The sequence below is a fragment of the Aedes aegypti genome, chromosome 1, assembly GCF_002204515.2.
Source record: "Aedes aegypti strain LVP_AGWG chromosome 1, AaegL5.0 Primary Assembly, whole genome shotgun sequence".
In the NCBI taxonomy this organism is placed as follows: domain Eukaryota; kingdom Metazoa; phylum Arthropoda; class Insecta; order Diptera; family Culicidae; genus Aedes; species Aedes aegypti.
Genome location: NC_035107.1, coordinates 206,733,687 through 206,746,159, shown reverse-complemented (window position 1 = coordinate 206,746,159; position 12,473 = coordinate 206,733,687). Strand labels below are relative to the sequence as shown.

Sequence of the window (12,473 nt, the reverse complement as noted above, 5' to 3'; positions counted from 1 at the left end):
ATCTATTGAAATGTGTGCTGATTGTGGTCTTGTGATGACGATTGTTTGACAAAATAGGGAAGAATCTCAGTAAGTGACTGCATGCTTGCTACTATGGTGAGGGCAACGCCAAAGCCGCCTTGGATGGATTCTAATTGAAACGAAGAAACGGATGCCGGATGCGTTAAACGTCCAATGGAGGAAGCTGGTATATGGTTTGACATTGAAGACCACGGAACTTTGGTGAGAGATTTCCAATTTTATATTCCGGGTTGATTGGAATTGTTGAACATAAAACTATTTGTGTTGCATATAGAACTAAATACGTGCCAATATCAAAGCGTTAACCTTTGATTGAGGAAGTATTAATGCATTTCGTATATCCATTTGATATCAGGAATGCCTTAATGCGGGGCTTATTGTATCGGACAATGACCTCGGGATGTACGTGTATGAACAGGCATCCTTGAAATGGGTCGTTGTTTGGACAATAGAGCTATCAACCTTCCATTTCCAGGGCTAAAATTATTTGCAACTTTGAAAAAAGGAATCATGAGTTGGAAATAATTTTCTTCCATAAAAGCACTGCCGGTTCAGTGGGCGATGGATTGTACAAACACACACACACAATCCTTTATTCCTGATTTGACAAAAAATATTGACTGGTCCAATATTTTTTTTTCTGATTTAATTTCTGTTACTTTAATTGATTATGATAAATCACTGTTTATGTAAATCTCAATTAAAAAAATAATAATTACAGTTCACATAAAAAACATAATCCAACTTTTGGTGGGACAATGATTATGGTATAGCTTCAAAACATAAATCTAATGCCTTCAAAAATGTCTAGACCCATAGAGATCATAATTTTTTTATATTGTACAGCTGAGGCACAGTTTACTAGAACTATTATATATAAGAAAATAAATTATTGTAGAATTTTCATCGAAAATCTTGACTCTCGGATTTCATTATCAACATTATGGTCTGTAGCACGAAATTTTAGAAATTTTGATGCCCTTTCTCCAAACATTTCAGAATATTCGAAAGATTAGATTAATCAATTTACTTCTAAAATTTGTACTGATTTTGTACCTCGTTATATTCCTTTCAAAAACATAACATCATACAATTATTTTCCCGTACTTTGGGCTAAATGTTCGATTGGAGAAATGGATTTAGCTTTGTCAATTACCAAAACTACTGCTCCTGGTATTGACAACATAAAATTTATTATTTTGAAAATTTTACCTTTAGAAGGTAAACTACATTTACTTTCTTTATATAATGAATTTATTTTACAGAACGTATTTCCTACTGAATGGCGTTTCATTAAAGTAGTAAAGATTAAACCTGGTAAAGATCCATTATTAGTCAATAGTAGAAGACCAATTAGTTTATTATCATGTCTTTGTAAATTAATGGAAAGAATGATAATCAATCGTCTTGAATTGTGGGCTGAAAACAAAAAATGTTTTTCCTTCATCTCAATATGGTTTTAGAAAAGGTCATGGATCTCGTGATTGTATTGCGCTTTTAGCTTCACAAATTGAACTATTAAATGATAAATAGAAAACACGATGTTTTTTCTACGTTTCTCGATGTTTTTGGTGCATATGATTGTATTAATTTCTAATTTTATATGAAATTTATTTGCATTTAAAATAATTCATTTTTATCATAATAGTTCTTCAAAAATGATACGTTATAGGTATTTTGGACTACCGCAGGGTTTTTGTTCAAGCCCTTTTTATACAATTTATTTACAAGAGATATAACTACTATAATTGCTAATAGAATTTATTGTATCCATTTTGCTGATGATAATTCCTATTAGTGGAAAGAATCAAGAAGTTATTCGTCATTTTGTGCAATGTTATTTGGATAATATTCATGCATGGGCTCATAATAATGGATTTACCTTTTTGGTTGAAAAACCCAAATTTATTTTATTTTCCCGAAAACATTCACCCATTGAAATCAATTAATATCTCAATAAGCATCAAATTGAACAAGTATTTGATTATAAATACCTTTAAATATGGTTTGATTAAAAATTGAAGTGGAATAATCACATTAAACCTATCAACATAATTTGTTTTAAAAGAATTAACTTTCTTCGTTCGATTACTGGTACTTGGTGGGGTGCTCATCCTCATGATATGATTACACTTTATAAAACAACGGCGGCCAGAATGCGGCCTGTTTGCCCCTATCAATTGCCCCAAATTTCGCTAAACAGTAATTTGTCTTTGATAGGGGGACACGGGGCAGTATGGACACCCTAAGGAATTTTCCTATTTGAACTGTAAATACATAAATATTATACTGTTTTTCATGTGCAGTATGTTTTTTAGAGTTCTTGAGCATTTGTTAAAAATGTTGCAAAATTTTGAAAAAAAAAAAAAAATCATATCCAAAAAAAGGTTTAAAAATAGCTTATATTTGTTCATCATCAAGCTAGCGGGGCAAAGTGGACACCCCCATGGGGCCCCGCGATCATTCCCAGAACCTCGGAAAATGAAGTACACATTCAAGAAACCATAGTTATAGTTCACTGTGCCACTGAAAACATGATTAGAACCAATTTACGATATTTTTCATAGAGATGCTTTCAATATTGCCTCCAGATTAGTTTTAATACAGAATTGACGATTTCAACCGATTTATGGTTCCGCATCAAAATCATTGCATTAAACGCTAAATAGTTTTGTGTATGAAGTTACATTTCTTTCTTTTTAAAGTGTCAGCTTTACTTTGTCACCCGGTGTCCATATTGTCCCAACAGTATAAGAAATTTTCATATAAGTTTTTTAATGCCTTAAATTAGCAGAAGAAAATCTACTATATTTTTGAATCGAGCATAAATAATTGAAAATTCAGTCAAGAGCTGCATTTTCGGTCAACTTGCAGTAATTTGCCTCTGAAATCTTATGTGGTGTGAATGTTATAATTTTCGAACCCAATAAAATCATGCTCAATTTATTGCTATAAAATCAATGTTTAAAACAATTTTTCTGAAATTTTAGTGGACAACTTACTATTTCGACAGGTAACTGAAATATTGTTTGCATCTGTTTGCATTGTTTGCGCAAAATTATTCGCATATACAAAGATACAGGGGGTGTCCATTCTGCCCCGGGTGTTCATACTGCCCCGGTACCCCTAATACGCCTTTATTGCAGTAATAGCATGAGAATAATGCAAACTTTCAGAACATTGAAATTTATGCCATTTCTGCAAAATCCAGCGAAAGCTCTATTTTCATCCACACAGATGACTGGTTCCATGGTGTAATGGTTAGCACTTTGGACTCTGAATCCAACGATCCGAGTTCAAATCTCGGTGGAACCTATGTAAGTTTATTTTATGACTCGAAACGAAGAACGATGTTTAGTTCAATTAATAAAAGCACTTGTTTGATCGTATTCAACATTTTTCATTGAATCTAATAGATAGGTACATACAGTTTTATAAAAATTAAATTCGCATCTGCATTGCATCGGGGTAAAAAAATCAGCTGTGCAAAGGATGAACAAAAGCCTGTAGCTTGCTACCAAATATTCATTTTAAATTATGATTAGAAAAAAATCCCATTGGAATTATTTATTACATTTATAGCGTTTCGGAATCACAATAAGTGTCCATACAAATGTTTACCGAGTCGATAAAGCAGAGTAAAAGCTTTTTCCCCTCCCGCTAGTCAAATTTAGCTGTCCGCATCAACACCAATGCAACCAGTTTTTGTCCTGCTGATGCTGACCTTTTTTCGAAACAAACAACTTTGACAGTTCGCCCTCCCAGTTCGTGTCGTGTGTGAAGCGAAAATAATAACTTTGTTCTCTCGGTGTTGGCTATAGAAAAATTGTTCCGTCCCGCGAATTTTATATGGGCGAAATAGGACGCACCAGGAATCCATTGGCATCCGAATTCAACCGCTAGCCGCGGGAGTGTCTGCGGAAAAGCGGCGGCACCCGCGAACCGTGGCGAAAGCCCAACTGGGAGCTTCCCCGCCCCCATTTTGGTTGTCAGTCTCTAATGTAAACAAACCGTTGCCTGCCATATCGCTGCCTTTGTCGATTTTTCCCATTTCGAAAGAGGTAGGACGGAAAATCCGGATTTTCTCCGGCCGCAGTGTTCTGAAGCCGACCAGAGCCGTCGGCTCCAAGCGCACCTTCCGATGGATCTGACAATCTACAGCGATGTGTGAGTATTTATCGGTGGATTTCGTAGGGGAAAAAAAAATGAGAAATTAACATTTTTTTTTCTTATTGCATGGAAAATGGATTCGCTTTTGTGGGATGACAAAATGAACAGCCCAAACGAGACCCCCGGGTCGTATTGTCGGTTTTGCTTCCGGGAGACGGAGCTGATCCCGATATTCCACCCGACGACATTGGAGCCGGTCAATCGGCAACTGTTGGAAATGATCATGGAATGCACCGATATTCAGCTGACCGCGGAGAACGATTTCCCATCGTCAGCCTGCAAGAACTGTCTGCAGATGTTGCAGGAATTTTATCACTTCCGGCGACGTACCAAGCAGTATGATCGGATAATCCGCACGAAAGCGGTGGTACGAATTGAACCGGAAGTGTTGATTGTCAAGCAAGAGCCATTGGAGGACGACACGCTGGAAAGTGTCCGCAGGCAGTATCTAGAGGATCAGCAGCAACAGCAGCAGCGCCAGGACGAGGAGGAAACGGAAGATGCGGATGAGGATGAGCATGAAATCGGCAGCAGTAGCAGCACTCTCACGGCCGAGGAAATGCGAGAGGAGGAATTTCAGCATCCTAGTCTGGGTGCTATATTTAAGATCCGCACCATATCGACTGGCTCGAGCGGTTCCAAATCAACGGTGGCGACAACAGTAGGCCCCAGTAGTCACCTGGAAGAAAACCGCTGCATGGTGTGCGGCGAGAAGTTCTCCACCAGGGATGCCTGGATCTCGCATCTTCCGATGCACGCAAACGAACGACCCTTCCAGTGTCATATCTGCCTGGCGCAGTTCAAAACCAAGTACGTACAGCAGAACCACATCAAAACCGTACACGAGAACATCCGGAGCTACCAGTGCCAGGTTTGCACCGATCCGATCCGGCAGTTCAAGAGCAAGCGCACCCTGGAGGACCACATGCGTTACCACACCGGCGAGCGGCCTTTCCTGTGCAGCTTGTGCAACGTAAGCTTCTCGTCCGGGAGCGTTCACCGGAACCATATGTACCGGGTACACCGGGAAATGCGCAAAAAGGATCGCAAGTGCAGTTACTGTGGGAAGGAATTCGACCGGATACTGGATCTGAAGCGGCACCAGACCAGCTATTGCGAAAAGATTGTCGGACGGGCCATGGCTGAGAGGCTTTAAGGAGGGAAGTTAGCGACAGGAAATAAAAAAAAAAAAACGAGGAACAGTTAGGATAGCGCAAAAGAGTATAAAATTGAGAGTGAAGCGATACGGAGAAAAATCATATTATAATATATACCTATGTCTATATCTATATTATAGATTTATATTGTAGAGCTAACCCCACGTGAAAACAAAGATAAAAGAGTATAATTTTAACTAATAAAGCATTACAATAGTAGATTGTCGTCGATGTACCAGAAAGCTGAAAAGTTGTGATTGCTTTGCAGAAGGCCTGAGAAATTAATCTCAAGAAGTCCAGAGGCACGGTTCCAACCATTAGGGGTCATATACAAATTATGTCACACTCCAATGGGTGAGGGGAGGGGGTCGAAAAAGCTGAATTTTGGTGTGACATAATTAGTGTAGTCCCTTAGAGCATTCAACAATCTTACATGATAATATAAGGATGGAATAAAGATGGAAACACTTGAGCAGTGCGCATCGTACTTCCGTTCTGTGCGTACATGAATTCTCTCTGCTCTTGGAAGTATTTTATAAACTAGGTACCTAAAGTAAAAAAACAGTACTTTTCAGTACTATTTTTTCTACTATTGATCCCATTACGATCTTTGTTTGGACCCGTGCCTTTCATTTTTTGTTGGAACCGTTAGCGAAATCTAGCGGTGGTAATCCTTCTTGGACACCGTCTAGGGAAAAAAAACCTCTCTAAGGTCACGTCTTCTTTCGTTTATTCACTAAACATGGTTGCAACTACTAGCAAAAGGAATGGTGAATCTCTGAATTCGCAACTTCCTTCCAAAAAAAGTGGGATTTAAAACTGTCACTAAACGTGACAAGAATGGAAGAAAGGACGTTTCTCCGGAATGCTAACTTTCTTCCAAGGGTCAAATGGATAATGTCGATAATTGCATCGAAATGAGCAATCAGTTCGATGCTCTGGACAAATTTTCCGAACACCAAATCGAAGCAGTCTCCAGCCCAGGCTCTTTGATTCAAATGAGGAAGCAAAGAGTGCCGCCTATCGTGGTCAGTTGTTCCGAATTTTGGGGATTTAGGCAGGAGATCTTGAACTCCATTAGGAGAATCAAGGTCTCCTTTCAAATCGCAAAGAAAGGAGACCGTCGCGTTTTGCCGGAAACTCTTAAAGATCGCGAACTTCTTCTCAAACATCTTGAAGAGAGGAAGCACATTTTTTTACTTATGACGACAGAACTGAAAGCTTGTTCAAAGTCGTATTGAAAGGTCTCTCAAGTGATTAAAAGTCACCTGAAGAGATCAAAAATGGAATAAATGATTTACTTGAATTTTCCCCAGTCTAAGAGACCCCTCAAGAATATTATTTAGTTCACTTTAACAAAAAAGATCTAAATAATATTAGAGGTTTAGAAAAAGCTAGACTTATGTTCGGTGTCCGTGTGACATGGAAACGTTTCCAGAAATGTGGAGGTAATTTCCAGAACCTCACTCAGTGCCGTCGGTGCCAAAAGTGGGGTCATGGTACAAAACATAGCCGTATGAATGCTAAATGCATGATTTGCGGAGGTCCTTCTCAAGCTAAGGACGTCTGTCCAGTGAAAGAAGATACCGATAAGTTCATATGCGCAAGTTGCGCGGGCAATCATAAGTCGAGACGTCGAGTCTCGTGCCAGGTAGATAAACGGTAATTTCCGTTACGATAACGATCTTTTCCAGAATACGCTTGATAGAGTGTCGAACAATGCTCATTTTTTAGTTAACGATCGCTTGAACAATTCAAATGATCAAATGATTGATGCAATGGATCTAATGGATCCAATAAATAATAATTTAAATATTTTAAATTGGAATGCTCGTTCTTTGAATGGTAAAGAGCGTCTGTTTATTTTTTTACAGCGAATAACGTACATATAGCAGTTATTACTGAAACCTATTTGAAACCTCGATCCAAATTCAAAAAGGGTCCTAACTTTTTTATTTATCGTAATGATCGACTTGATGGGGCATGTGGGGAGTAGCAATCATCATTCATAGGCGTATAAAACATCAACTGTTTTCGTCATTTGAAACTAAAGTTTTTGAAACTTTAGGTGTTTCTGTTGAAACACAGTTTAGTAAATATACTTTCATAGCTGCCTATTTGCTTTTTCAATGTTCTGGACAGCAAGTTAATTTGCTCCAAACTGACTTGCGAAAATTGACTAGCAATAAGTCAAAAAAAATTGTCATTGGTGACTTTAGTGCCATCATCGGTCATGGAAAAATTCACAAAGTAATTCCAACGGCAGAGTTTTATTTGATGAGTGCTCTTCAGGATATTTCTCAATTCAATACCCTGATAGCCCTACATGTTTTTCCTCTTCTAGAAATCCATCTACCACTTTACATTTTTGTAGCCATTTAGTTACTCATGCTGATTTTAATTCTGATCATGTCCCTGAAGCGATTCTCAATCCTATCAGTTCCACTTTCAATTATTTTCGAGACGACTGGAATATATATGAAACATACATTGACTCTAATCTTGATGTTAATATTGCGTTATAAACGAAACTTTATATTGACAATGTTCTTGAAACTTTAACAAATTCCATTGTTGAAGCCAGGAGCATTGCAATTCCAAAATGAATCCGTGATTATAGACGATGATCTTAAACTCTTGATCCGTCTTAAAAACGTGAGGAGAAGGCAATTTCAACGCGATCCTGCTATGAAAATTATATGGCAGGATTTGCAGAAAGAAATCAAGAAACGTTTTTCACAATTAAGAAACAAAAATTTTAAAAATAAAATGTCTCAATTGGACCCTGGCTCTAAGCTCTTTTGGAAATTATCTAAAATTTTGAAAAAAAAAAACCTCAAAAGCCAATATACCGGCATTGAAAGAGGAAAACAAATTATTACTAACTAATTGCGAAAAAGCTCAAAAACTTGCTATGCAGTTTGAAAGCGCGCACAATTTCAATTTAGGACTAAGGGTAATTTGCCCATTATTGCGGTACATTACGTTTACATTAAAATTGATGATGATGTTTGATGTCATGCACGCATGGGCGTAGCCAGAGGGGGGCAATGGCAATGCCTTTTATTGAGTGTTAGAAGTCAATACTACCAATATAAGGGAGGGGGGAGCCCCTGATAAAAAAAAAAACTGGCTACGCCCATGTCCATCGGCCTCTTAAAAGTCCATGCAACCATGGAACACGTCAACATTTGAAAAACAGGAACAAAATAAATTGACCCGATTTTGTCAGGTTCCCCATTTTGTCAGCCTAAAATTCATCGATGGGCTGACAAAATCGGGTCCTTACTGTATAAGAATTAAACCCTCATTATTAATCGAAAACACTATTTTCTATGGATATTATTGATGATAACGAAAGCTTATAGTATTCCCAAGTTGGACCAGATAAATTATTTAAAAAATAAACGATTTTGATCGTTGGAAGAACAGCTTTAAATGATGCATCAAGAAAAGCCTAGATTTTCAACCAGTCCCTCTTTCAACGGACGGGTTTTCATAGGCGTGAATTTTTAAGTTTAGAGCCAAAACAATTATTTGCCTATTATTGCGGTATATGTAAACCTGTATGTACAATTCAATATTTCAATAGTTATTTTAATTTAAAATTTTAAAATGTAATTGCTAAAAACAATAATTATATCACTAGGATACTATTTTGTGACATCATTTTGTGTCATTCATACATTTATTTAGCTGAACAAAAGATTTATGTTTATCTTTATTTTGTAGTTGCTCTTATTTACAAATATATTGCAAATAAACACAATGTATACCCAAAAAAATCACGTAAACTGATTGAAAATGCCAACGATACATTACTAAGATACAAGATGATCGCAAGGAAGCAGTCTTTTGAAATTGCAATGGATTGGTAAGTATTTTTGAAGGCACCAAAATTGTAGGTTATACTTAAGTCACAGATGGAAGAACCTTGTCTGTTCACATTAACATTGTCCAGCTACGACGGAAGAGCAGAAAAACCGGCAGAAAATCATTCGATTCTGTTGATTTGTTTTTGAATCGTGACATAAAGTAATGAATTAGTTTTTTTTTATAGATATGTCCAAAGTCACACAAACTGACAGTACCGTGCTGTGTTAACATGGAGGGAGCATAATTTCAATGCTCAAACATTGTGTGGTATTGAATGTATACTGAATGTAATAAAATCTATGCTTTTTTGTAAACCGCAATAATAGGACGAAATACCGCAATAATAGGACAGAGGAAGAGCTTCAGATTTATGTTAACAAAAATGTATGTTTGATCCCAAAAAATCTTTTTTTATTTCACTATACTCCAGATAAAAAATAGTTTTAACACTTCTCAGTGAAAACTACTATAATATTTAGGTTTTGGACACTGGAATACTATTTTAATTTCAACACCGTGCTTAAGTCCTCCATAATAGGACGGATACCCTATTACAGTGTTGTTAGCAATCACGGTAGTCGACACGTTTTCGCTGATATTCGGCAGCGCTTCACTTAAACATTCACCACACGAGCGATCAAACGAATGTCGAAAAGAAAAATGTCAATTGAATGCCACTGACCACGATAGCAATGTTAGGAAGCGTTATGGTGTTGCTTGTTTCTGTTCTGCTTTCACTGTATGTGTGTCACATTCGACATAACAGACAAGATCAAATTATCCATGTTGTTTATGATCCGATGCCTGAATTCTATGCAAAACTTGTGATTTATGCTAATTTTCTCGTATCAGACGACATTCAATTGACACTTTTTTGTGTTTGTCGACGTTCATTCTACCGCTCTTGCTGTGACTGCTGACCGTGGCAACGAAACGAACGTCGCTCAAAGTGTCGAATGTTTACAGCACTGCCCTATTAGTTCAATAGAAAATGAAGTTACTTAGGACTTTGAAAATATTCTCAATCAAGAGAACGTTTTGGAAAATTCCTGGGAGACTGATTTGGAAGAAGTGCGAACTATTATTAAAAAATTCAAAAATATGTAAACTCCTGGTGATGATGGAATTTTCTACATCCTCATCAAGAAACTTCCAGAAAGTAGCTTATCATTCTTAGTTGATATATTTAACAAATGTTTTCAATTAGCATATTTTCCTGACAAATGGAAAAATGCTAAGGTTGTACCAATTTTAAAACCAGATAAAAATCCTGCAGAAGCTTCTAGCTATCGTCCAATCAGTTTGCTTTCCTCAATCAGTGAACTTTTTGAAAAGGTAATTTAGAACAGAATGATGGTCCACATGAACGTAAATTCAATTTTTGCCAATGAACAGTTCGGATTCCGCCATGGACATTCGACCACTCATCAACTTTTACGTGTAACAAATTTGATCCGTTCCAACAAATCTGAAGGCTATTCTACTGGTCTTTCTCTTCTAGACATAGTAAGCGCACAGACAAACAGACGTAACACTCTAATTATTTTCATCGCACAGCGGAATAGCGCCCAATTCTAATATTTGGTAGTTGGCCGACTGGCCACTCGTGGCGCTTGCATCACTTTTTTTCGAGTTTGACGTTTGCTCACTACCGCCACCTAGTTCGCGGTTGGCCAAATGAAGTATTTTAGCATTGGGCGTAAATGTTCACGTGACTATGTTTTAAATTGATAATTGTTCCAGCTGTTACGTCTGTTTGTCTGTGGTAAGAGCATTCGACAGTGTTTGGCATGAAGGTTTGATTGTAAAATTAAAGAACTTTAATTTTCTAACATAAATTGTTAGAATAATTCAAAGTAATCTGTCAAATCGTACACTTCAGGTTAATTATCAGAACTCCAGGTCTGAAAGACTTCCTGTAAGAGCTGGCGTTCCTCAAGGCAGCATTTTGGGACCAATATTATACAATATTTTCACATCTGGCTTACCTGAGTTACCTCAGGGATGTCAAAAATCCTTGTTTGCGGATGACATAGGCCTCTCCGCCAAAGGACGAAGTCTGCGTGTCATCTGTAGTCGATTGCAAAAAAAGTTTGGATATTTTTTCTTCATACTTGCAAAAATGGAAGATTTCTCCTAATGCTTCCAAAACTCAACTAATAATATTCCCTTATAAACCGCAAGCTCTTTATTTAAAACCTTCAAGTAGCCATGTTGTTACGATGATAAGGGTTCCAATAAATTGGTCAGATGAAGTTAAGTAAATAGGGCTCATGCTAGATAAGAATTTAACTTTCAAAAATCACATTGAAGGCATTCAAGCCAAATGTAACAAATATGTAAAATGTCTCTATCCCATTATTAATAGAAAACCAAAACTTTGTCTTAAGAACAAGCTTTTGAAATTCAAACAAATTTTCAGGCCAGCCATGTTGTATGCTGTACTAATATGGACTAGCTGTTGTAATACCAGGAAGAAATCTCTGCAGAGAATTCAATATAACATTTTGAAAATTATTCTGAAGCTTCCTCCCTGGTATAGTACCAATGAGTTACATAGAATATCCAATGTTGAAACATTGGAACAAATGCCAAATAAAATAATTAATAATTTCAGGCAAAAATCGTTACAATATTCTATTGCCACGATTAATGCGTTATTATTTAGGTTAAGTTAGGTTAAGTCAAGGGTTAAGTAAATCTAAAACGTGTTTTTTCCCTTATAAGCAGGTGAAATCAACTAAACTAGTTACCTCAGGGATGTCAAAAATCCTTGTTTGCGGATGACACAGGTCTCTCCGCCAAAGGACGAAGTCTGCGTGTCATCTGTAGTCGATTGCAAAAAAGTTTGGATATTTCTTCTTCATACTTGCAAAAATGGAAGATTTCTCCTAATGCTTCCAAAACTTTTTTCAAAACTTTTTTTTTGTTATGTGGCTATAGCCCACCTAACGGGAGCCCAATTAAAACGAAGTGCAATTAAACATAGTGCAACGAACGAAATTCGACTGCAGTAGAATTTGAAATCTTTCTGCCAAAGGCTTTTATTTTTTATGTTATGATTTTGTATTGCTTAGTTTGTCCATAATTGGCACCGGCACCCTGTTTTTTTTTTGGTTCCTGTCGGAAGACAACACTTTTTAAGTCTATGACAACACTCTCTTTAGGGAATTTTGAAACAAAGTTTTTCAGAACACTCTGTACAAAAGTTATTCTACTAGATTTCCTCAACAATCCAGAATAGGGTGC

At 37.0% G+C, this 12,473-nt stretch overlaps 2 protein-coding genes and 1 non-coding gene across 3 annotated transcripts in view; 2 read left to right on the top strand and 1 right to left on the bottom strand.

Annotated features, from left to right (window-relative positions):
- Positions 1-12,473, bottom strand: part of LOC5572577 (rootletin) — a 159,910-nt gene that overhangs the window by 146,931 nt on the left and 506 nt on the right. The gene's annotated exons all lie outside the window — the stretch shown is intronic.
- On the top strand, positions 3,265-3,336 carry Trnaq-cug. Its single transcript has one exon. It is a non-coding gene; the product is annotated as a tRNA-Gln (tRNA).
- Positions 3,742-5,590, top strand: LOC5572588 (zinc finger and BTB domain-containing protein 17). Its single transcript, XM_021857347.1, has 2 exons — positions 3,742-4,188; positions 4,300-5,590. The coding sequence occupies exons 1-2, from the start codon at positions 4,163-4,165 to the stop codon at positions 5,345-5,347; spliced, it is 1,074 nt and encodes a 357-aa protein (XP_021713039.1). The 5' UTR covers positions 3,742-4,162; the 3' UTR covers positions 5,348-5,590.